The following is a 24,457-nucleotide window of genomic DNA, read 5'->3' on the forward strand; positions in this document are numbered from 1 at the left end:
AAACCAAGTCAGGCTGAAGGGAGTGGGTCTGACCTGTGCAACAGTGCCTGGACTCTGACATAAGTAATGAGGGCATCTGTGCCAATTGGCCATCTTCTCAGAGTTAAAGGCTTTCTGTGGCCCCTGAATTAGGACGGCCATCTATGTGAGCACTTTACTGCAGAATTCTGATTATTTCAATGGATAAATTACCACATGGTAGGGTAGGAACAGGGAGTAAAGAAGGAAGGAAAAGAAGGCAGGAGATGGCAGACAAACTGGAGAAAGGAAGAAAAAAGACAGAGGTAAATAGAAAAGATACCCACCTCCTAGTTTAGCAAAAGTGGTGGCTTGAGTGAGAACAGCCCCATGGCCTCACACATTTGAATGCTTGGTCCCTGGTTGGAAGTATGTTACTAGGAGCGAGCTTTGAAGTAAAAATGTCACCTCATTCCAAGTCTCTCCTCTCTCTGTCTCTGTCTCTGTCTCTGTCTCTGTCTGTCTCTCTGTCTCTGTCTCTGTCTCTCTCTCTCTCTCTCTCTCTCTCTCTCTCTCTCTCTCTCTCTCTCTCTCTCTCTCTCTCTTTCTCTCTCTGCCTTGTGCTTGTGGGCTGGGACATGATAGTCATGGACTCTTATCCTCTGAAATAATTAAGTCTCTAAATTAAGTGTTTTCTTTTCTAAGTTGCCTTGACCATAGTGCTTTGCCGCAGCAGTAGAAAAGTAACTAAGACAGCTAAAAACAAAGGAAAAAAAAATAGTAGCCAAGAAGATGTGCATGCCATAGGCATCTGGGAACTGAGAACAGATTATCAGCCGAAATGCAAAACCAGCTCCCTAAAGACTGCCTTGACCCATCACGTACGATGGAATCTAACACTCATCACTAAGGAAAGATAAGCTGGTCAGGGGAGGCTGGGCAGCAGACAAGTGTGAGCATAGAAGGACACAGGGACACCAAAGCAAACACTTAATGGTACCACCAGGAGCATTACCATCCTCTATGGGGCCAGCTGAGTTCTTTCTCTTTCAAAACTGTCTCGCTGTAACAAAGAAACAAAATCTAGCCACTTATAGACACTGGCTCCAGCACAGGTGGGCTGGAAGGATGAGACTGAGAGATGGTTAACTAAACAGGATGTAGCCTTGGAGAGCCCTGAAAAAATTAACCAGTAGAACAATACACTGGAGCCTGGAGGCCTGGAGAAATGGCTCATCAGTTAAGAGCACTGGGCGCTTTTCCAGAGGAACCAGGTTCAATTCCCAGCACCGACAGGGCAGCTTATAATTATTTGTGATTCCAATTCCAGAGTATCTGACACCCTCTTCTGGTCTCTGCAGGTACTGTATGCCCGCATACACGCTGGCAAAACACCCAAACATATAAAACAAAGCAAAAATTCTCAATATACTGAATAAAGGTAAGATGTAATACATGTATCCAAACACACATATGTGCACACACCTCATGAAGCTTGAATCACACTACGCAAAGCGGGTTTCTTGAATTTATACATATGTTGTACAGGCACTGCAGGGACGGTGACAACACATACAGATAAGCCAGGAGTTACACATAGCGTTTTCCGAGCCAAACAACCATCATCTGCATTAGACTATCTGAGCATGCTTGAAGAGCTCATCAGAGCGGGAATGTCACCTGCTGACATTCTGAGGAGGAAGGGGAGAAAGGGGGGGAGGGGTCATCGAACCCTCTCCAGAGGATTAATCATTTCCCCCCAGCTATTTGTATCCAGCCCTGCCTTAGTTACCCAAGCCCTCATTGACTAGAGAAGACGTGAGTGCTAGTGGAAGGGGCAACATCTCCAGAGCCGTGGGGATCCATCCTCCATCCTGTGTACCGACTTCCCATGTGGCTATGGTATGGTATGCCTATAGCCCTTACCAGTACTCTGTAAGCTCCCAAATCTCACTGATTCTCAGAATAAACTTTGGTGCTTTGGGTGGGCTCAAACTTTGGGTCAATGGAAACTTATGGGGTAAGGGTAGACATTGCTGGAGTCCCTTCTCTGTGGGGAGGACATTCTTATGGCACCAGGCTCATCCTAAAAATCTCGAACCTCTCAGAAAGTCAACAATAGTACTATAAAAAATAAATATGAGTGGTATTTTTCTCTTAAATCTGAATTAAAATTTCCCCAATTTTTCTATATTGAGAAGAGCTTTCCCGTAGTGGTTATGAAAGGAGTCAGGCTTGCTGTACAAATTCACAAAAAACTAAAAAAAAGATAAGGCCTACAGTGTAACCATTGAGAGACCATTTCTGTTCCTCTTTTTGGGTACTGTCTTCCCGGCCCTGTTTTCACTTGCCAGCTTAACACAGCCATGTTAATAAATATAGATCTACATAATTATGTTTAATGGTTCTAGAATAGTCCACTCTAAGGACGGGCTGGTCTTCATTTATCTGATCACATAGTATTGGTTTTTCATTTGCTGCTCAATTTCTCATAGTGATGAGCAACAGATGAGTTTTCAAATTATATTTAAAAAAAACAATAGTAGGGCTAGGAGATAGCACAGTGCATAAAGTGTTTACTGTGGAAGATGAGGACCTGCAGCCCATCCCCAGAACAGTGGGGAAAACCTGGGTACACACATAATTCTGGTGCTGGGGAGAGAGGCAAATTCTCTGAAACTCAGTGGCCAGCCAGCCAAGCCTAATTAGTGAGTTCCAGACACTGGAAAGATTTATCTCAAAAAAGAAAGATGAGAAAACACTTGGGGTTGTCCTATGGCTTCTGTGTACACACACAAACACACACACACACACACACACACACACACACACACACACACACACACATGCTCATGAATACAAACACACTCACGAATGGAAGTGTTTCATTTCTGGTAACAGTAAGATGGATTAAAATGAAGGCAAATTAGCTGAAAACCACCTGTCAGCCTCATCAGCTACCCTTTTACAGGGTTCTAGCTCGCGCTAACTGCCTTTTGGTCATAGGTCATAGGTCGCTCTCCTTCACAGCTGGGTGACACTTTTCAGTGTTGGTCAGGTGGCTACTATTGTGAGACCACTTACTGAGTCCTGTAATAGGCCAAGCAATTCGTCATCTCCCAAGGGCCCCTCCGTATGGGTATCTCAGTGGCCATTTTACAGGGGACGAGTTGAATGTTCAGAGATATCAAATCACCTGGCCATGGGCGCATAGCTGACAGATGTGAGTCAGGAACTGGACATACGCCTTTTGGGGTCCCAGGGCCAGCATTTCCTCCTCACTCGTCCCTGCCCTCACTGCTTCCTCTACCCCACCCTCCAACTGGCTCTTCCTGCAGGCGGGACTGTTACCACAGATGTCAGGGCACGGAATGGAGAGTGTCACAAGATGAATGACATTGGAAATATAGATGGAACCCTTTCCTTGCTCTTCTCGTTGGAATCCCCACCCAGACCCCCCAAGCCTCTGGAATTGCATCAAGGGGGTCCACTTTGCGGGAGTCTTCTTTCCTCGATTACACAAGCTCCCTAGGAAATCCCACACAGTCTCACAGCCGTGCATGATAGACCAGCTCTTGTCCTGGGCCCCAGGCTTGCCACTGCCCATGTCTGCTCACACAATTCCTGCATGGCATGGTGAGCAACTCCTAGACCCTGGCTGAGCATCCCCTTCTCCTACCTCCTCGCCTCTCTTTACGTATTCTTCTCCCACTCCTCAAGGCCGAGCTCTCTGGCCGTCCCTTGACTTCTTCCTCCTGCTTGCTATTCACTATGTCTTGGTCCTTTGTTGGAAGTCTCTAGAAAGATCCCCAGAGGGTGCCTGTTTCTCAGCAGCTTCAAGAGTAATGGAGCCTCATTATTTCTCTCCCAGGCCACCTCACTCTTCTCCTCTTTTTTTTTCCCCCTTTCACCTTGGACAACTGATTCCATAACAGTCCAAAACTTTCCTTGTGGAATGTTTAATCATTACATCCTTCCTTCACATAAAATCTCCCACATGCTTCTTCTTCTTTAGCTCTGAGGAAAGTCAGAATCCTTCCTTCAAAGCCTTCAGTGATCTGTCCCATTTTCACTCTTTTTGTGTGTTCCTTGGTTATCTAGGACAACCACAGTGTCTCCTCCTTATATTTGAAGCTTGACTTTTCCTCCTGTGTGGTTTTAATGAGAATGGCTTCCCACAGGCTGGTACGTTTGAATTCTTGGCCTCCAATTGGTTGAACTGATTGAGAAAGGACTAGAAGATGTGGTCTTGTGGGAGGAGGTGTGTCACTGGGCGTGGTCTTTGAGGTTTCAAAAGCCTTCGGCAGGCATGGAGTCTGTCTCTGTGTCTTTGTCTCTCTCTATGTCTTCTTCTTTTCTTCTTCTTCTTCTTCTTCTTCTTCTTCTTCTTCTCTCTCTCTCTCTCTCTCTCTCTCTCTCTCTCTCTCTCTCTCTCTCTCTCTCTCTCTCCATGCTGCCTGTGGATCAGGATGTAAAGCTCTCAGCTCCTTCTCCAGCACCATGTCTGCCTATATTTCTCCATACCCCCGGCCATGATGATAATGGACAGGCTCTCTGAAACTGTGAACAAGCCCCCAATTAAATGCTTTTCTTCTGTGAGCTCCCTTGGTCCCTTGGTCATGGATCTCTTCACAGCAGTGCAGTGCTAAGACACCTCCTGACTCAGGGGCCCTGGTCCCTGCTGTCTCCCTGTCTAGAACATTCCCTCCTATTAATCTCCTCTTGACTTATCCACCTCTTTGTTTCCTTGAGGCCCTTTCTGATGCTCTGTGTGGCAGACATCCTCGCCTTAGTCTCTGTACCCTTAAGCCTCTCATTCTACCTCCTTTCTCCTCACAGCACACAACTCAAACTATTACAAACTATTACAAACTGACTTGTGTCACTGGTCACTTTTTTCTTTTCTATCCAGACTTTATTTCTAGCACTTAATGGACACTCAGAAAGTAATGCTGGGGTTAATGACTGGATAAATGGAAGGGCTCTCTCCTGATTTCCTGGGTGTGTTTTTTTTTCTCATCTCTCCGGAGATATTAATTACACTTATTTAAAGTCCTGTTGTACACTCTCTAGTAACTGTGTTCTTGAATATAAGGATTTGAGCCGCTAATTCTATCATTTCTTCTCGTTCTGTTAGTGGTTCTCAGATGTCTGATGGTGTCTTTCTTGCAAGTCATTTGAGTGTTCGTAACTTCTGACATATAGCGCTTTGGTTTTGTTGGTGCTGTCCAGCCCCACCACGCCCACCTGTCTCCTTACTCTCCTGTCCCAGGGCTTCCTTCATCTGAGCGGACGTCAACCAAATAGGAACACACTGAGCAGTTGAGGTTCCCAAGAAGGCCAGAGAGAAATGCTGAATAGGCAGCTGATACAGTGACTTCCCAGGAAGAATAAACCTGCCAATACTGATGACTAGGAAGCGGCCTCGTCAATGTGTTAGAAACACTAAAGTGATTTTTTTAAAAAAATCAAGTTAGAATGTACCTATAAGAGTTTCATTAAAACCTATAAAACAGAAGTTTTCTTCTAGAATAGAAAATGTTTCTTGTTGAAGCCTATTTTATGTTTGTATGTTTGTGTATGTGTGTCTCTGTGTATATATGCCCATGTGCACATAGGTATCTGCAGAGGTCAGAAGAAGGTGTCATATTAGTGGGAGCTACCAGATGTGGGTGTGGGACCCAAACTCAGGTTCTTTCCGAGAGCAGAAAGTGTTCCTATTCACTGAGCCATGTCTCCAGATCCCATAACTTTTTCTACAAGAATTTACTGGGTCTTCCCCAGAAGTCTGATTCCACTGGCCCAGGAGAGCCAACTGAGCAAGAGCTTAACAGGTCCTCCTTGGAATATGACCTAAATCAAATATTCCAAAAATCTGGAAGGACCAGGCTGGGAAGACCAGGGCTGCCCTATGGCAGGCTGAACAAGCAGCCACTCCACAACTGAGGTTCGTTAATCCCAACTCTTCATTCTGGGCAGATGTCACTACTGCACTGATGTCAGATTCGTCCTCTGGGAAGCATCAATTGATCCTCTGCAGTTTTCCCTGGCTGCTCTGACTGAGGCATGTCGCTCTCCTCATCCCCTCATGTTTCTCTCCCCCTGGTTACTCTTCCTTTTGCTCTGCAGAACTTAGAGATAGCCCCACATCCTGAGCAGGCAGGGCTCTCAGGAAAAGCACTGTCCCTTTAAGACTCAAATATGGTAATTTGTGGACAGCCTTCCCAAATACTGGCTGGGGGACAAGGTTGGGCCTGGCGACACAGAACACTACACATAAAGGCCAAGGATGGCTGAATATGCTACACTGAGGACACTGGGCCAATCAGAGAGAAGCTGGCTATAGAGGCATGTATGTGTGTGTGTGTGTTTGTGTGTGTGTGTGAATGTGAGGATGCGACACGCTCCACAACTGCTCCTGGAAGCAAAAGATGATATTGGAAGATGGTTAGAAGATTTGTCACTCTGAGCCAAAGGCTGGGTCCTGGGAGAGGGTCTACATGTCCCTGCTGGGGTAGCAGAACTACTCTGTGAGAGGGCAACATCTGCCAGTGAGCCTCGCTCCATTTCTGCTTGCTTGCCTGCCTGCCCTGCGGGCCCGCTGGAGTGCCTGAGTTCAACTGCCAGAGATTAAGACACCCTAATGATGATCTGAAATGTCAAGTGCTCCTCCATCCTAATGAGATGCATCTGGATGCCTTCCCAGATGAGGAAGGGCTGGCTTCCCTTTGCTCCAGAGATAGACGGATGATAGTGGATGCAGTGACGAATGAAGAGAAAACCGAAAGCCAGGTGATGGCTTCCCATGGGACAGGAAAGCCAACAGAGGATGTGTGACATTGGCATCAGCCTTGTAAAGAGCAGTGAGAGGCTAGGAAGGTGGCTTAGTGGTTGGGAGCGCTTGCTGTTCTTGTAGGGGATCTGGGTTTGGTTCCCAGCCACAGAGTACCCCACACCACCTATAAATCCCAGCTCTCAAGGTTCTGACACCCTCTTCTGGTTCCCATGGATATTGGACACAGGTGGTATACATTCATACATTCCGACAAAGCAGTCATACTAGATAGTTAGTAGATAGATAGATAGATAGATAGATAGACAGACAGACAGATAGAGAAGTATTAAAAGTAGTAATATCACAACCAGCAAATAGGACAGAACCCAGGCTTCTGCTCACTCACTACACCATTCCTGGGGTTTTTATAAGACCCTTATCTTACCCTGGTGGACTATAGGCCTCAGGGCTCAGCATTCAAGGCTAATAACCCTTTGGAGAACAAACATATTGGCCTTCAATTACAATCATCTTAATTCCACCAAAGTAAGAAAAGAGAAACTCACTACCACTGAACATGGTGGAATGAGTAGATCTCCTTCCTGTTTGGTTTGCAGCCTTCTGCAGAGCACATTGCTTCCTTGTGGCCACTATGCCAAAGTACCACAAAATGAGTCATTAGTGCAATGGTGGCAACTTAGAGTCTCTTAAGAACGCCTGAATTAAGATGGTGGCCACAATGGAACCATGCGAGGTCCCCAGATGAGCTTTTTCTGGCCTCTCTCTCAGCTCTAGCAGCCCCATGAATTCCTAGGCTTATAGCTGCATCATTTTGGTCCCCTCTCTTGAGATGACAGTCTCCCACTGTGTCTTTCCCTGTACATATACTTAGCCCTATATCCATATTCTTCCCTTTTAAACTTATTTTTTAATGTGGGGATGTTTGTAGTATATGTATGTGGGGTGTGTTGTGTGTTTGTGTGTGTGTGTGTGTGTGTGTGTGTGTGTGTGTGTATGTCTGTCTGTCTGTGTGGTGTGGTGTGTGTATGTGTGTGTGTGTGTGTATGTCTGTCTGTGTGAATGCATGTGAGTGTATGTGTGTGTATGTGTGGTATGTGGTGTGAGTGTGTGTGTGTGTGTGTGTGAGAGAGAGAGAGAGAGAGAGAGAGAGAGAGAGAGAGAGAGAGAGAAGAGGAGAGGAGAGGAGGGAATAACCTTGGATGTTGTTTCTCAAAGTACCATCCACCTGACATTTTTTGACAGTTTCTGATTGGCTAGGACCTCGCCAAGCAGTGTAGGCTGCTGGCCAATGAGCCTCAGGGACCCTCCTGCCTGTCTTTCTCAGCCTTAGAGTCAGAAGTGCCCCATCACGTCCAGCTGTTTGTGTGGAGTCTGGTTACAGAACTCAGGTCTTCGCGCTTAGACAGAAGGAAGGCCTTCCACTAACTGGGCCATTCCCAGCCTCGCTGTAGCCTTTACTGTGCAGTAAAAAGTTGTGAGACAGTGACCTAAAACAAATACCATTTGTCATTTCTCACACATCTACAGAATTGGAGGTGCTGCCAGTCTGGGCTGAGCTGGGCTGATTATCTGGGCTTCTGTAGGCACTGTCCCTTCTGCAAATCTAGGAGAGACACAGTGGGGATGACTCCTTTCTGCCCGCAAGGGAAGCCTCCCCATGAGAACACACTTGTTCTCACAGCAGAGTGGGGCTCCAAGAAGGCAGAAGCACACAGACATTTTGCTGTCTATGCTCTGATCCGAACATTGTTTGGGTCAGCTTAAGATTGCTGAGATGGGGAAACACACTCTATCTAGTGAAAAGGGCTTCAAAGTCACCTACCATGGAAACTCTAAAAACAAAAACAAAACAAAACCTGTGGCCAGTCAGGCCTGGTGGCACACTCCTTTAATCCCAGGACTCTGGAGGCAGAGGCAGGTGGATCACTGTGAGTTCGAGGTCAGCCTAGTCTACAAAGCGAGTCCAGGACAGCCAAGGCTAACACAGAGAGACCCTGTCTCGAAAAACCAAAAACCAAACCAAAACAAAACAAAACAAAAACCTCTGGCCACTCTTGCAACTGAACCAGCATAGCTTGTGGCCAGATGTGTGAATTATAGGTATTTCCTCTGGGCCTCAATTTCCTCATCCATAAAATGGGAAGGCTATCATGTGCCTCCTCTGTGTGTTATTGAGATGATGGAGGTGAAAAGCTCAGCTGATCAGGCATGCAATCACCCCTCTGCTGCATTAATTTTTTTGTATCTCTCTGAAATGTTTACTGCCGTGGCTTTCAGTAATTGATAGACGCTCAGGAAGTATTTGTCAAACAAATTAGCCACGCACCTGGCTCTACCTACCAGCGGGATTAACAGCCCTTTAATGACTTTTTAGACTTCCAGGTTTATCATGAGCCCAGGCTTCTCACCCTCGCTGGACATCAACCTGTCCAAGCTTAACATAGAGTCCTCTTGAAATATACTGTCCAGCTGTTCAAACACATTCTGTCCTCTGGGCATATATATGGGACAAAATAACACACTTCACTTCCTCTAAATAAACCAACTTGAACAGACTTTTGTGAGGGGAATGTGGTGTGTGTGTGTGTGTGCGCGCACACGTGCGGACCTACCTTACTAATTAGTACGTTTCAAATCCCCATTTCCAACAGATTCAAAGTATTAATCTGCTACCGTGACTATAACAAAATACTTGGAGTTGGATGACAGGTAGAGAGCTCAGAACTGTGTAGCGTGAAAGAGACACATGGCAAAAGGAGAGAGCAACAAGATGAGGCAGTAAGCCAGAGGAACTGGGGAGGCGTGATCTTTCATATCAAATGTCTGCTGGTGTGTGTGTGGGGTGGGGCGCGGGGGGACTAACAAGCCCATCTGAAGGCAGAAGCTTCAGTGATTTCCCACAAGGCCCCAGGTCTGAAGGCTCCACCTCAATGTTCCACACTGCAGGACCAAGCTGGCTGTATATCAGTGGTTCTCAACCTGTGGGCCGTGATTCCTTCAGGGGTCGCCTACCAGATATCCTGCATCTTAGATACTTACATTAGGATTCATAACAGTAGCAAAATGACAGTTGGGAAGTAGCAATGAAGTAATTTTATGGTTGGGGGGGCTCACCACAACATAAGGAACCGCACTAGAGGGTCACAGCATTAGGGAGGTTGAGAACCACTGCCGTACAGGAACCTTGGGTGAAAAGGCACACCTCAGCCACAGCAGTTGTCTCAAGACATTCTTTGGTTATAAGGTGGGTTAGTCATCCGTGTCCCTCTGTTCACCTCCTTCAGTGGTGTCTGCCCCCACAGCCTCCGGATTTGTGAGTGTGCCTCATTTTAGCCAATGGGATGAAAGCAAACATCGCAGGAAAAAGGGTAGGAAGGTTGTAAGACCCAAGTGACGTATGCTGAGAGACAGCATCTTCTGCATATGACAGGTAACCAGTACTCATGAAATCACAACCATATTATTGCCCAAACAAGACCTGAACAATGACAATGCCAGCCGGCATGCTAACATGAATGTGAGAAGTCTCACAAGGTCTCAGCCAGAAATGAAGAATTACACGCAATCAATGGCTACTGAAAGAGAGAGAGTCATTCTTCCCTAGGGATGAGGCCCCTGGTAGTTTATCTAATCCCAAGTGGCCAGCCAGAAATACATATTCATAGGAGAAACACTAAATGGATTCAGCAGGATGTGTGTGTGTGTGTATGTGTGTGTGTGTGTGTGTATGTGTGTGTGTGTTTGTGTGTATGTGTATGTTTGTGTGTTTGTTTGTGTGCGTGTGTGTGTGTGTGTGTGTGTGTGTGTGTGTGTGTGTAGCCATAATAACTGAAGAAGAGCTCATGAATTTGAGAGGGATCTGGGGAACCGTAAGAGGAATTAGAGAGGAAAGAGGAAGGGGTGGGAATGAACCGTGTCTGAAATTCTCAAAAGAAATTTATATTTAAAAAGAGCATCCATTTTTTAAAGCAAGTGCCTTGGATTCTGGAGGACACAAAGGAGTGCCTTTGTTTCCAATACCGGAGAGAAGAGAGTGTTCGCGGTAGCCAAGTGACAACCGCACTTTTAAACTGCCTCCGGGTGTACTTTGCTCTGAGACAGGAGAGTGAAGGAATGTGGCAGGATGGCTCCATTATCTACCAAGAGCCTGGGTTCTACTCCCAGCACTTACACAGTAGCCCACACCCATCTCTAACTCCAGTTCTGTGGGGATCTGATGGCCGCTTCTGACTTCCACAGACCCTGTAGGCACGGTACATAGACGTACATCCAGGGGAAAAATAACCCATGCATATAAAATAAAAATAAATAAATCTAAAACAAACAAACAAACAAACAAACCCTGTTTAATTGCTGTTCTAGAGGCTGGAGAGATGGCTCCGCTGTTGAGAGCACTGGTTACCCTTGTAGAGGACCCAGGTCCAGTTCCCAGCTCCCACACGGTGGCTCATAATCACCTGTAACTCCAATTCCAGGAGATCCAGCACCTTCTTCGGGCCTCCTCAGGCACCAGGCATGCAGAGGGTGCACAGACATAGATGGAAGCAAAGCATTCAAACACATTGAACTAAGAAAGATTTAATATTCCGGGGCTGGCAGGATGGCTCCGTGGGTAAAGGCACTTGCCACTAAACCTGATGACCTGAGTTTGAGCGCCAGGTCCCTCAAATGGAAGGAGAGAACTGATGCTCACGAGTTGTCCTCTGGCTTACACAAATATCCTCACACAACAAACAAAGAACCAACCAGTCAGATAAGTGCTGTTATGAGTGTAACTTATTTTAGGGTTCTAACTACATGGCATTTAGTCAACTCTCTATTTTCTGACTAATGGACAGGGGCCACTTATGAAAATAATCCCAAATAACTATACTTTTAAAATCTTGATACTGAATTCCATTGTGGTGGAAAAGGTGCTGGCAATGAATTCACCTCCCTAATTACATCTTACTACTGCTATCATTCGCTTACATTCCTAGAGGGCACCATGCCAAGGAGGCAATGCCTTGCCCAGCATGGAACTGCACCGTTCCTAACAGGTGCATTGTGAAGCGCTGCCTGCTGGCCAGGTTCCATCCAGCCACTAATGGACTGCACGTCCCCAGTCCAAACCAACTGCCCCAGGGTACAGATACCTTTCCCCAGCCCCCTTCTTGTGTCTGCTTGCCCATGCAACCTTGCCCGCGTCCCCTATGGACACCAGCAAGCAAAGAATCAAAGGCTCTCCTGTTCCTGAGAGGCCAGTCATAAATTTTATAGTCTTTAAATTAAATGCTAATTCCTAGAATAAGTAATTTATATGTATCTTTTGTGCCATCTCTGGGGATCTATTTTCAGTTACCTCATGGGGTAATGCTAAAGAGACAACTAAATTAAAATACAAATACATGCAATAAAGCATGAGAAAAGTTCTCTTTCTCTCACAAATGCAAGCACATAAACAACAAATGCACATAAACACAAACACAAACACTTTCACAAACACAAATATATACAAACACACATATAAACCCACAAACACACTCATAAGCACGTGCAAATACACACGGACAGATCCATAAACACAGAAGCATGATTATAAACAAATATACACAAACACACATGTACACACACATACAGACACAAAGACACATAATCACACAAACACACATAAATACAAACATATATGAACACACATATATACCCATAAACACAAAGACACACAAAAACACAAACGTACACACACTCCTCAGATCACAGTTCAAATGTGACAAACAGGAAAGCCCTGTTTGTGTCTAGCTCAGATCCTAGCACATCTTTAAGACGGTTTGGAAACATGTTATTAACTCTTTGATTTCACATGGAGTCTTGAAGAGCAAGGACCATTTCTTTCCTTTCTTTGTGCTTCCTTCACAGTCCAGCACAGTGCCTGGGACATTGGAAATGTTCAGTGAAACAAAGAAAAGGAGTGAGCCAATACTAGACATGTGAGGAACATATATGATCAATAGTAGGCTTCAGGAAAAAGGGATTTTGCAACTGGGAGGTTTCCATAAACCATTAAAATGTAAACTTTGGGTCTAAAACAGGGCTTTCCAGTCCAACCTTGATTCTATAGACATCCATGAGTGAATGATTATTTGCTGGGGGCTGTTCTATGCGTTGTGGTGAGTCTAGGAACACCCTTGGTCTCGTCCCTTAAGATGCCAGTAATAGGGCTGTGCTAGCTCTTCCAGGGGACTGGAGTTCAGTTCCTACAATCCATTGCCTGGCATCTCACTACCACTGTAACTCCAACTCCAAGAGATTCTATATTCTCTCTCTCTCTCTCTCTCTCTCTCTCTCTCTCTCTCTCTCTCTCTCTCTCTCACCCACACCCACCCACCCACCCACACACACACACACACACACACACACTTTGTTTTAAACAAAAAAAAAATTCCGATGACCGCTGACCCATTTTCTGTTGCTATGGTAACATGCCCTGAAAGGGGAAGGGCAGGCAATTGGCAGGGTTTACTTTATCCCACCTTTCCAGGTACCAGTCTAAGATACAGTCATGGCAAAAGGAACTTAGTCACATCGTATCTAACAGTCAAGAACAAAGAGAAATAAATGCATGCCAGTTCGCCTGCTTCTGCCCACCTCAATTTCGCTACTCTTTTTTTAAAGGCTTATTTTTTTTTTATGTGCATTATGTTTATGCAATTGTTTGGTTACTTGCCACATACATTTTGTATTTACAGAGGTCATAAAAGGGCATAAGGTCCCCTGGAGCTAGAGTCAAAGGTGGTTGTGAGCTGCCCAATGCAGGTACTAGAAGCTGAGCTCAGGTCCTCTGAGAGGGCTGTAGCCCTCTTAACCACTCAACCATGTCTCTGGCTCTGATCGCGCCACTGTCATACAATTCAGGAAACCCGTGCCTAGGGAATGGTACTGCCCTGTGTGGACTGGGTCTTCCTATATTGGTTAACTAAATTTAAACAAGTCCCGGCAGATGAGCCTACAGGTCTCTCAATTCTATATATTTTCTCCCTGAGACTCTCTTCCAGGTTGGGCTAAGTTGATCATTAAAGCTTGACCACAAGTCAGGCCCACCTTAAAATATATCAAAAGTCCTCCAGAAGGCAATCCCCCCCCCCCTTCTTAATTGAGATCATTCACGTGGATGTGTTCAACCCATGGCCCAGACCACACATGACCTAAAGATAGCCAGAATCATAAATGAACCTGGCAATGTTTTAGGGACAGTTGCGTACTGTGGACTTTGTCGATGTTAACGTTGTGTGGTCTTCACAAAGTTGGACACCTTTGACAGGGTAATGTTGGAACAGACCATTACCTGGGAAGTCACTGTTTGCTATTATAAAAATCGGTGTCTTGAAGAGCCTGAGATGTTTGGGGTGCCTTTTATTATATTCCGCTTAGAGAGTTTGGAAAGTTGTATTTTTGAAGCCCGAAACCTCATCGAGGTCTGAGAGCATACGGTTTAGCTTCAGTACTGTCTTGCCTCTTAAAATCGACGAAACAATTTTATCAGCCCCAGATAAATGCGTTAGTAATAACTGTGATGCTGTCTAATGGTAGCAGCGACATAAAATAACACCTGCAGGCATGGAAAGTGCTGGAAACAGGAGTCAGATTGAAGGTTGCCTCTGTGACCTACATGGAAGGCCTGCCTCCCAGCGTTTCCTCACTGCAGGGGGATGGCAGCTGGTAGCTGGTAGGCTAACCTCCCTGTCCACTGCCAAGAGCTGATAGAGACCCTGGTCCAAACCCATCCTTCTCCATCTGAAGGCAGTCTACAGACAGCTCTACCGTAGCCGATTTATTCTTTTAAACTCAGCCAGGGTCTGCCAGAGCCATCCAGAGAGGCTAGCCCTCCATGGGAGTTTGCTATGCCTTCTCTCAAAGGAAGAGAAGAAAAGATAAGCCCTCTCCCCAAACCATAATCCATCTCAATCCTGGCAGGAACCCCAACCTGCTTCCCCTCCACCAGGCCTCCTGTTCACCACCCCACTGCCCATTGCTGAGCTCTCACTGCCTGGAAAGGGGCGCACAAGCTTTGGCCCATGCTTCAGCACAGACAGCAGAAAGGAAGACAGAAGAGAAGAAGAGAGAAACAAGCAAGGGAGAGGGATGAGAATGAGGCGGAAAGGCAGAATAGAGAGGGTAAAGGAAAATAAAAGGGAAAAGTATAACCCAAGGAACACACATATTTTTTTACTGTGTTTTCCCCCCCAGGCGTCTGACTTTTACTGTGGTGTTAAGTGAAATGCCCATCACAAGCTCATGTGTCACTTGGTCCCCAGCTGGTGGTGCTGTTTGGGAAGGTTGTGAAACTTTTAGGGGGTGGAGCCTCACCGAAGGAAGTGGGTCTCAGGGGACAAGCTGATCATACTGAGTGAGTTAACCCAGAAGCAGAAAGACTCACATGGTATATATTCATAATTGGGCACTAGCCCAAGAGGCGTGTCCCATGAAAGTCTTCACTTACCAGGAGATTGGGATAGTTGTGAGGACATCCTATTGGCACTCTAGGTGAGAGAAGTATGTTTGAATTGGGAAATAAAAGGATCCAGAGGGTCCTAGAAACCTACAAGAAGAGCATCATGACAGGCAGATATGGGCCCAGGAGTCCTCTTCAAACTATTGCACCAACCAAGGACAATACTTGCAGTAAACATCGAACGCCTACTCAGATCTAGCCAATGGACAGGACATTCTCCACAGTTGAGTGGAGAGCGGGGACTGACTTGGACATGAACTCTGGTGCCCCATATTTGACCACTTCCCTGTGGTGGGGAGGCCTGGTGGCACTCAGAGAAAGAATAAGCGGGCTACCAAGATGAGACTTGATAGCCTATGACCATATAGTGGGGGAAGAGGTCCTCCTTGGTCACAGACATAGGGGAGGGGAATAGGATGAAAGCGGGAGGGAGGGAGGAAAGGGAGGACACAAGGGATAGAATAACAATTTAAATGTAATCTGAATAAATTAATTAAATAAACTTTTTAAAAGCCTCTTTCCAACTGCATCTGTACTATAGATGCAATGTGACCAGCTGACCTCATGCCCCTGCTACCATGCCTGCCCCCACTGTGATGGACGACTGTAGCCCTCCGGAACCCTGAGCCAAGCTAAGCCCTTTCTCCCTTAAGTGGCTCTTTTCAGGTTATTTTTTTATCACAGAAACAGAAAAGTAACAACACAGCTGCAGCACAGACTCGCTTACAGGTGCCAGGCACGTGGCTCGCTTTTATTTTGAAAGGTTGACTTGCTCAGTTGCAGAACATGGACCTACAGGAAGGGGAGTGTCTTATGGTGCATCCTCTCTTACAGCGAGTCCCCCAAATTTGGAGCAGGGAGAGCATCTCCTTGGCCAATGGAACCCTGACCTTCCCTCAGCCGGTCTCCACCCCATGACCAGCAGAAGGAGTCATCCACATGCGCTCAAAAACCTGTCTCCAACAGTAAGACCTCACGTTGAACCCAGCCACCTTCCTGTTTCCCCAAGCATGACTTCTCCTTTAATAAACAATGACCCAAAAAGCCTTTAATGGGAGGGGGCAGAGCTGCCGTGTTTGGAGATTTAATTTGCTGTAATCGACCCCTCTTAGCATGCAGAGTCACACAGTGCGGGAGGGAGGGGGGGGGTGAGGAATTAATCTCTCCCAGAAAGAATTGCCTTTTTTGCTGTTATGAATCTAATCACTTACAAGGCTGAGCTGGCATTTCGGGTTTAGAGGGAGCTCTCAGGAATGAAAACTACCAGATCAGGTTTCAAATGCCATCTCAATAGGGCACTTCATTGAACTGGGGGGGGGGCGGGGAAGAGGGGGGGGACCTGCAGACTGAAGTTGCAGTACGGATGGACGACGCAAATTGAGGCTCTTCTGCTCTTTGCATCTTTCAGGGGCCCACCACCACCATGCAAAGAAACAGTTACAGAATGAGTGCATCACTGGGGCCTCTTGGGATACCCTGTCCCTAGCCCTACACTCCCAAGTGATGCTGCAGTCTCTAGGGCAGATTGTCAAGCCTGCCAATCAGCTCTGACACCGCCCCCCCCCGACTCTGCTGGGGGGGGGGGATGTGTCTTCTCTGTGCGTACTGTTTCATAATCCTCAGAGGTGAAATTTCATAGCACAGCAGTGCGTTTGCCTTTGACATTCTCCTAAGCAGGATTTATTGCCTCAGAGACAGATGTGACTTGAATCGATTATGCCTTGTAAGCGCGCGCGTTCTCCCGAGCAGCCTCTGGGTTCTCTGCAAGACTTTTGTTTCTTTTTCCTGGCTTCATTCAGTGTGTGGCTTAAGTGAGGGAATCTCATTATGATTGGCTACTACTAAGCACCCTGTGTGTACTGAACTAAGAGACTTAGGAAACCTACCACACCAGGGCATGGGGTTTATTCTCCCAGGATCTTTTGTCCCACAAAAAACGGAAACCTACAGACTGATCTGCTGATATCATAAAATACAGAGCCTACAGAAGGATGTGCATGCAGGCTACATTAACATTCTTTTGATCATCCACTATTGAGCCTAGAATAATAAATAAGTACATTTGCTTGTCTTCTGGAGTAAGGTAGGAAGCAATGCTTAAACATAGATGGGAAAAAAAACGTAAAATTCATCAAAAAAATTAGGTGTTCGATACAGAGTCTCACTAAAAAGACTGTATTTGTGGATGTCTGCTACAAAACTCAAAAGCACAGTTTAGAGCTAGAAAGATGCTCAGTGGTTAAGAATATTTGTTGCTCTCTGTAGAGGACCCAAATTCAATCCCCAGTATCTATCTCATGAGGCTTACAACAACCTGTAATTCCAGTTTCAGAGGATCTGATGCCCCCTTATGGCCTCTGCAGGCAGTGCACTCATGTGCACATACATACATACATGCATACATACATACATACATACATACATACATACACATAATTACAAATCTTTAAAAAATAAAGCCCCTCATTACCCCAGTCAATCACAAAGTTTCAGTTTCCTTGGCATCATATAACACTGATGGCACCAAGCTGGAAGAGTATCCTCTGAGGGTCTGGGAAGTCATGATTCTACTTGACTTTCAGCAAACCTTTCAGAAAGTTAGTAGGTTTGGAAGAAAAGCTACAAGGCTGATATCTTCAAACCAAATAAGTACAACCCACTTCCTCCTTTATATATCTCAAAGACAAAGATTACTGGCTAACAAATCTCTGAACAGAAAGAGGCCCAAGGGTGTGCCCAGATAACACATGGCAATACTTGACCGACTTCCTGTGACAATTTTCCTAGAGACATGGGCCCCCTAATCCACCTTGGTTTCTGTATGTAAGATTAGAGAGAAAGAGCCACAAAACCCTGCTTTACTTTATCAAAGTGAGAACATTCTGTTTTTTATCAATTCAGGGACAGTAGAGAACGAGACAATAAAATACTCTGGCACAGGAACAACCTTGTGAGGTGGGATACATTAACTCCTTAAAGGAAAACAAAAGAAAGGAAGAAAAAAAGAGGAAAGAAAGAAACATGGTTGCCAAGTCTGAGGAGGATTCAAGATGCCAGTCCAACATTTGACGAGAAATAATCATAAGCAATGTAAGATGGTTTTGATTGACAGATAGTAATGGTACATATTTCTCGGGTGTGAGGTGGTAACTCATGCGAGCACAATGTGTATAACCCAAACTAGGACAAACAGTAACCCCAGCTTCTTAAGCACATCATTGTCCTGGGGCACTATCATCATCTTTCTTCTAATTATTAAAAACACTATTGACAATGAATTCATCAGGTGTGGTGCTGCTCGGTCTGTAGCCCTGCAAGGACTGCAGTGGGCTCAGGGCTAGCCTGGGATACCTAGTGAGATTCTGCATAAACCCACCACCATAATAATAATAAATGTACTGCATTGTTACCCAACTGTGCTGTGGACTCGGCTCCTCCATGCTCCTCAATTATAGGGCCTGCTTTCCCTCCAGTGCTAAGGGCTTTTAAAAGTTCAGTGCTCTGCATTAGTAAATTCACATGAGAAGAAGAAATGAAGAGGCTTTTATTCTCTGAGATTTTGCAAACTAGAGTGTACACACTCTCCTTGGGGATTCATTTAGACAGTTCCCTGGGCTGCAATGTCAGCTATCGGATTGGGTCCAGGCATTGAGCAAAGCTACGCTTTCAGGAACAATTTGCTTTCTTTATTCAGTAAATTGCTCCAAATTTCCCTTTTTTTTTCCCCAAGTCTTAAAATTGGCTGTTGTGGCTTTAGAAGCCTTTTTTTTTCCTCCCCCAGACAGGCTTAGGAAGAAAGGAGAAACTGAAAGGCTGCTTACTAAAAAGAGGAACTGCAGGAATAGGAGTTAAAATGAAAGGCTTTGCATAATTTGGGGCACCTCTGAGGGGCTCAGATCCCATGGGGCACCTTCAAGCATTGACAGGTGAGGAATGTAGCCAGGCCCCTCCAGCTAAGGTCCTGGTGAGATGCAATCCGGATTTCCAAATTGATCAAAGAAAACAAAACACGAAGCGTCCATCCTGGCAGAAACAAAAGTGGAGAGACCACAGTTCAAAACTCTCCCAGCCAGAGCAGAAGGCAGCAAACAGCAGACTGTCCTGACCTCACTTGTTCAGCAGAAAGAAAGCTTCAGGAAAACTTCAGGAAAAAAAAAGCTTTAGGGAAACCTCATACAAGAATCCCACAAACCAGAGACGATTTCCTTAAAACACTTGCAGATCCTCAAGAGGAAGAAATGACAATAAATTCAAGAGTGGTTTGCTTTAGCCAAAGAAAAATACCATCCGGCTCTTAAAACACCTGGTGTTTGCCCATCAACATATCTGGAGAGACCCATTAACTGAGCCAGAAGGACAAGAAAGATTACTTTCAAATATTTCAATAAAACAGCATATGAGGAGAAGCAACTTTGAAAAACAACATCTTAACAATAGCATGCAATAGGCAAATCCTCCCTGCAGCATACTCATTGCTAGTGTTTTAAAATGCTGATCCATTTACTAGGGAGTGCGCCAGACACCCCTAAATATTTATCAACTACTCAGAAATGCAGTTTTGGATCAGGCTCTGCTCCATGCCAACACCTTTGCCAGCTCTGATGCCTGCCAGGTTTGTATGTGAATGTATTCTTTCTCTTTCCCAAGACGAATGTGAGATGCGCTCCTTTCTCAAAGACAATACATACATTATTTTTAAGGTTCACCACTCTGGCTTTAAAAAAAAACACTGGAAAATCTAATAAAAAGTCCAATCCTCATTGTATGAGAGCTTCTCTTATGGTTATTTTTGGCACAAGTGGCTGGTGATTGGTTTGATACTGGAACATCCTTGTAAAGCTTATTCCCCGAACAAAACATTTAAGGAAAGCCCAAAGACAGTCTCAAATCCATAAAAGGCATGTCCAACCCGTGTCCAACAACAGCCATGAATGAGACCCAATCATAAGCCTGCATAAAGCATGATGTGAATTTTTGTGATATTTTCATTGTTCTGGGTCACTCAACTATGCAATTGTTGAGCGTGAACTTTTTAGATGACCCAGCTGTGTCACAAGGACCACATATTAGCCCATCCCTGGACTTCCCACCACTGAGCTTTGTACCTGGGCATCCATTAAGAGGTGTCTCATCAGGATCATAGAGTTCTTCAGGGTCTCTTTCTCCGTGGGTAGAAAGGGGTCATCGTCTTCCTCCAGTGCCTTAGACTTGGTGACAATGAAATGAGAAATCTGGTCATTTAGGGTGTGCAGTGACTGTACAGCTGTGAAAAGACAAAGAAGAAAATGTAAAGATGGTACCTCTCTCTCTCTCTCTCTCTCTCTCTCTCTCTGTGTGTGTGTGTGTGTGTGTGTGTGTGTGTGTGGTGCATACATCCCAGGGAGTGTCTCCCACTGCTCAGTGCTGGGATTACAAGTGCATACCATCCAAACCAGCTTTAGTTTTATCTCTAACTTGGTGTGGTTGATATAACCTACAATCACCTGGGAAGAGTTTGGCTTACGTTAACTGATGTGAGAAGACCCATCTCACTGGGTGAAACCATTCCCTAGGCAGTCCTGAACTCTATGAGAGGACAAGCAAGCTGAGGAACACACTCATTCATTCCTCTCTGCTCTTGACCATGGGTGTGACATGACTAGCTGCTCACAGCTCCTGCATTGATTCCCCCACAATGATGGGTTAGGAGCTTGGCTTCTAAGCTGGGACCAACCCCTTTCTCCATCAGTTGTGGTACTTCATTATAGCCACAGAAAATGAAGCTGAGGTACATTGGTTCCAGGGATTAAACCCCAGGTCCTCATTCTCACAAAACAAACACTTTTACTGCCTGAGTTTTCTCCTCAGTTCCACAACTGGTAACTTTCAGGGGGAATCTGAGTCACCATGTTCAAGGGAAAAGCAAGATGTACACCTAAGGGGTCAACTAGTGCCGAGAACCTGGGTTTCTTCAACAGTTTGGTGACCACCATCTAAATTACTTAACTCAAAGTCTATACAGTTCTTAGAGGACACGTTCACCAGCAAAACACTAGATACGGAACCCACTTCATGGGCCACCCAGTTGTCCTGGAGAAGTATAACAAGGTAGTTAGCTGTTCACCATAGACGTAGCTCTTTGGTCAGTATTTCTAACCCAGAAATCACGGGGCACCTGGGTGTGGCCCTACGCTGCATTTACATTTATGATAATGTAGACGGCTCTTTTTTCTCTAAGCAGATGACCTCACAATTTAAGTTTACGAAGGGGCAGTGGCCATGTTTTTCAATCAGTACCATGGAAGGACTAATTTTTCTCTGTCATTCCCACACCATTTTACCATCAGATATGTTAGAGAGTTTAAGACTTAACTTTATTATTCTGGTTGCCTCTTTCACCGCTAGAGACTTAGTAAGCTAAGAGGTGTGTGTGTGTGTGTGTGTGTGTGTGTGTGTGTGTGTGTGTGTGTGTGTGTATGGATAAGTGTATGAGTCTATGAATGTGTGAATGTTTGTCTGTGAGTGTGTGTGTGTGTGTGTGTGTGTGTGTGTGTGTGTGTGTGTGTGTGTACGTTGTATGCATGTGTGGCTGTGTGCAAATGCGAGTGTGTGTATGTGTGTGAGTGAGTGCGTTGCCAGAGGTTGATGTAAGATATTGTCCTAAGTTTCTCTATCTTTTCTTTCTTGAGAACATGGTCTCTCACTGAGCATACGTGGGTCATCATTGCATCAAGTCCAACTGGCAATCAGGCTCCAAGTGTCTCCCCTGTTTCCACCTCCCCAGTGCTACAATTACAGGCACATGTAACCATACATGGTCTTGTACATGGGTGCTGGGGCTCTGAACTCAGGTCCTCATGCTTGCTTGGCAAACACATGCATGGAGGCACAACCCCCCCACCCCACCCCCACACACACAGGCAATTGTTTATCTGTTCTCTACTCTGTCTCAAATGCATGGAATATCAGAGCTCAATAAACATTGTTGAACTCATTCCTTTATCTTTCCTTAAAATAAAAATTATTTCCTTATAGAGCTGTCCGTAATTTTCTGGACAAATCTATTGGGCCACATGAACACGCTTCTGTGAGTGCCCAAGAAATTATTAGCAAATCGCAACACAGAGCAGCAGGGCTTGGGACACAGTGCTCCCAGCCAGAGGCAATGAGAGATGCTGGCAGCCCTCTTGCTGTAACTGCTGGGAAAACTGGCGCTTTTATACCCAGCTGTGTTTAATAGACAACACAGGTCTGTGGTCCCTAAAAACGTAGAGAAACTGAATGAGTTCTTCACATGTGCCACCTTCCACACCCACATACACTCAATAAATACAGTTAAAAATTTTAGAACAAGTGCGTTCTTTTTATATATACTTTGCAGCTCTTTCTATTGAGAAGCAGAGTGTGCTTCCCCTTTCCGGTGAGTCGGCCTGGCCCCAGTGACAGAACATTCTCTCTCTGATTCCTATGTCCAGCTCATAAGAGGCCTGGAGTCTCTGGGCATGTTCACTCTGGGGGCAGCTAACAGCCTTGTAAGATGTGTCGCGGCTGATCTTGATTGCCAAGGTGCTGGAATCTAGAATCCTCTAGACCTCTGGGTATGTCTGTGAGGGAGGTTCTATCCTGGGTTAATTTGCGGTTGGAAAACACACCCTGAATCTGAGTGACCCCATTCCGTGAACCGGGGTCACACATTAGGTAAAAAGGGAAGATGAGTTGAGCAGCAGTGTTCATTGCTCTCTGCTTCCTGACTGCGGATGCGGCGTGACCATCCATCTCAAGCTCCCGCTGCTGTGTCTTCCCCGCCACAATAGACCTATCACTCACCCATCCCACCCAGGCATCTACTCAAGTGCCCATCCACCCACCTATCATCCACTCATCTATCCACACACCCACCTACCCACCCATCCATCCAATTATCTGCCCGTTTGCCAATTTATCCATCCCAGGTGCCGGATAGGTAGGTAAGAACCATCTGCCAGTGCTAGAGAGATAGCTCAGTGGTTAAGAGAACTTTCTCATCTTTCAGAGGACCCAAACCAGTTCCCGGAAACCATGTCTAGCTACTCAAAATTGTCTGTCACTCCAGCTCCAGGGGAGCTGATGCCCTCTTCAGGCCTCAACAGGTAGTAGGCGTACACCTGTGCCATATAGCCACACAGATACAAACACACGTAAAGAAAAAAAGATAAATGTTGTGATAATATAAATGTATATGCAAAAAATAAAAAATTTAAAAATCATAATAAAAATAAATATAAAAAACGACATATAGAGCATTCTGATGACAGAAGATACAGCATAGAGAAGAGATGAGGAATCCAGCCATATTCCATCTGAAAGGTTTCAACCCCATGCAAGTAACCGCAGATGCAGCCCACTCTCTGCAGAGCAGAACTCAGCTGTGCCTCCATCCCATGTCCCAGCTCATTGTTCACAGAACTGAAAGTATAGCTACATATTGATATATATAACTCAGTTTTGGGAAGCTATTATGATGTAGCAACAGGGTAACTGTAAACTATAGTTATGACACTTCATGAAACACACCAGAAACTATTAATCCATGGGGGTCAGTTCATCACCATATGTCTTACTTTCCTATTGCCATGGCAAAGCACTATCACCAAGATAAAAGAAAGTGTTTAATTTGGAAACTACAGTTCCATGGGGTTAGATTCCATGACTATCATGGCAGGAAGCATATCGGCCAGCAGGCCAGCAGGCATGGAGCCGGAGCATTAACAGTGAATTCAAGTCTTGATCCCCCAGCACAAGGCAGACATGGAGCTCAGGGGAATGGCATGGGCTTCAGAGACGATCCTCAATGGCACACCTCCTCCAACAGGCCACACCTCCTCCAACAGGCCACACCTCCTCCAACAGGCCACACCTCCTAATCCTTCCCAAACAATTCCGCCAACTGTGGGCCCAGCATTCAAACATACAAGCCGATGGAGGCCATTCTTCCTTAAACCACCACAGTATGTCACTAATGTTAATCACTGCCCATCAGAACAAATAAAGTCATGAAAGAGAAAGGTCACAGCATTTCACTCCATCCCTATCCCTTCCTTGTCATCATAGGATCAGGAAGTTGTACACTTTGTTCTCCATTTGCCCTATAAAACCCTCAAGTCAATAAAGCTGTTCTTAAAGCACATGATGGATTAGAGACTTGAGAGCCACAGACACTATTTCTCTCTACCTGAGGTTAGGAAATGAGGTCATAA

General features: G+C 45.4%; 1 protein-coding gene across 1 annotated transcript in view; it reads right to left on the reverse strand.

The window, feature by feature from the left end:
* KAZN (kazrin, periplakin interacting protein) overlaps nt 1-24,457 on the reverse strand; it is a 977,721-nt gene that overhangs the window by 723,911 nt on the left and 229,353 nt on the right. The window contains exon 2 of the mRNA XM_084784912.1: nt 20,348-20,505. Coding sequence (XP_084641038.1) covers nt 20,348-20,505 — 158 coding nt within the window. The remainder of the gene's footprint in view (nt 1-20,347; nt 20,506-24,457) is intronic.

Source organism: Acomys minous (genome assembly GCF_964271855.1).
Source record: "Acomys minous genome assembly, chromosome: 6".
Lineage (NCBI taxonomy): Eukaryota > Metazoa > Chordata > Mammalia > Rodentia > Muridae > Acomys > Acomys minous.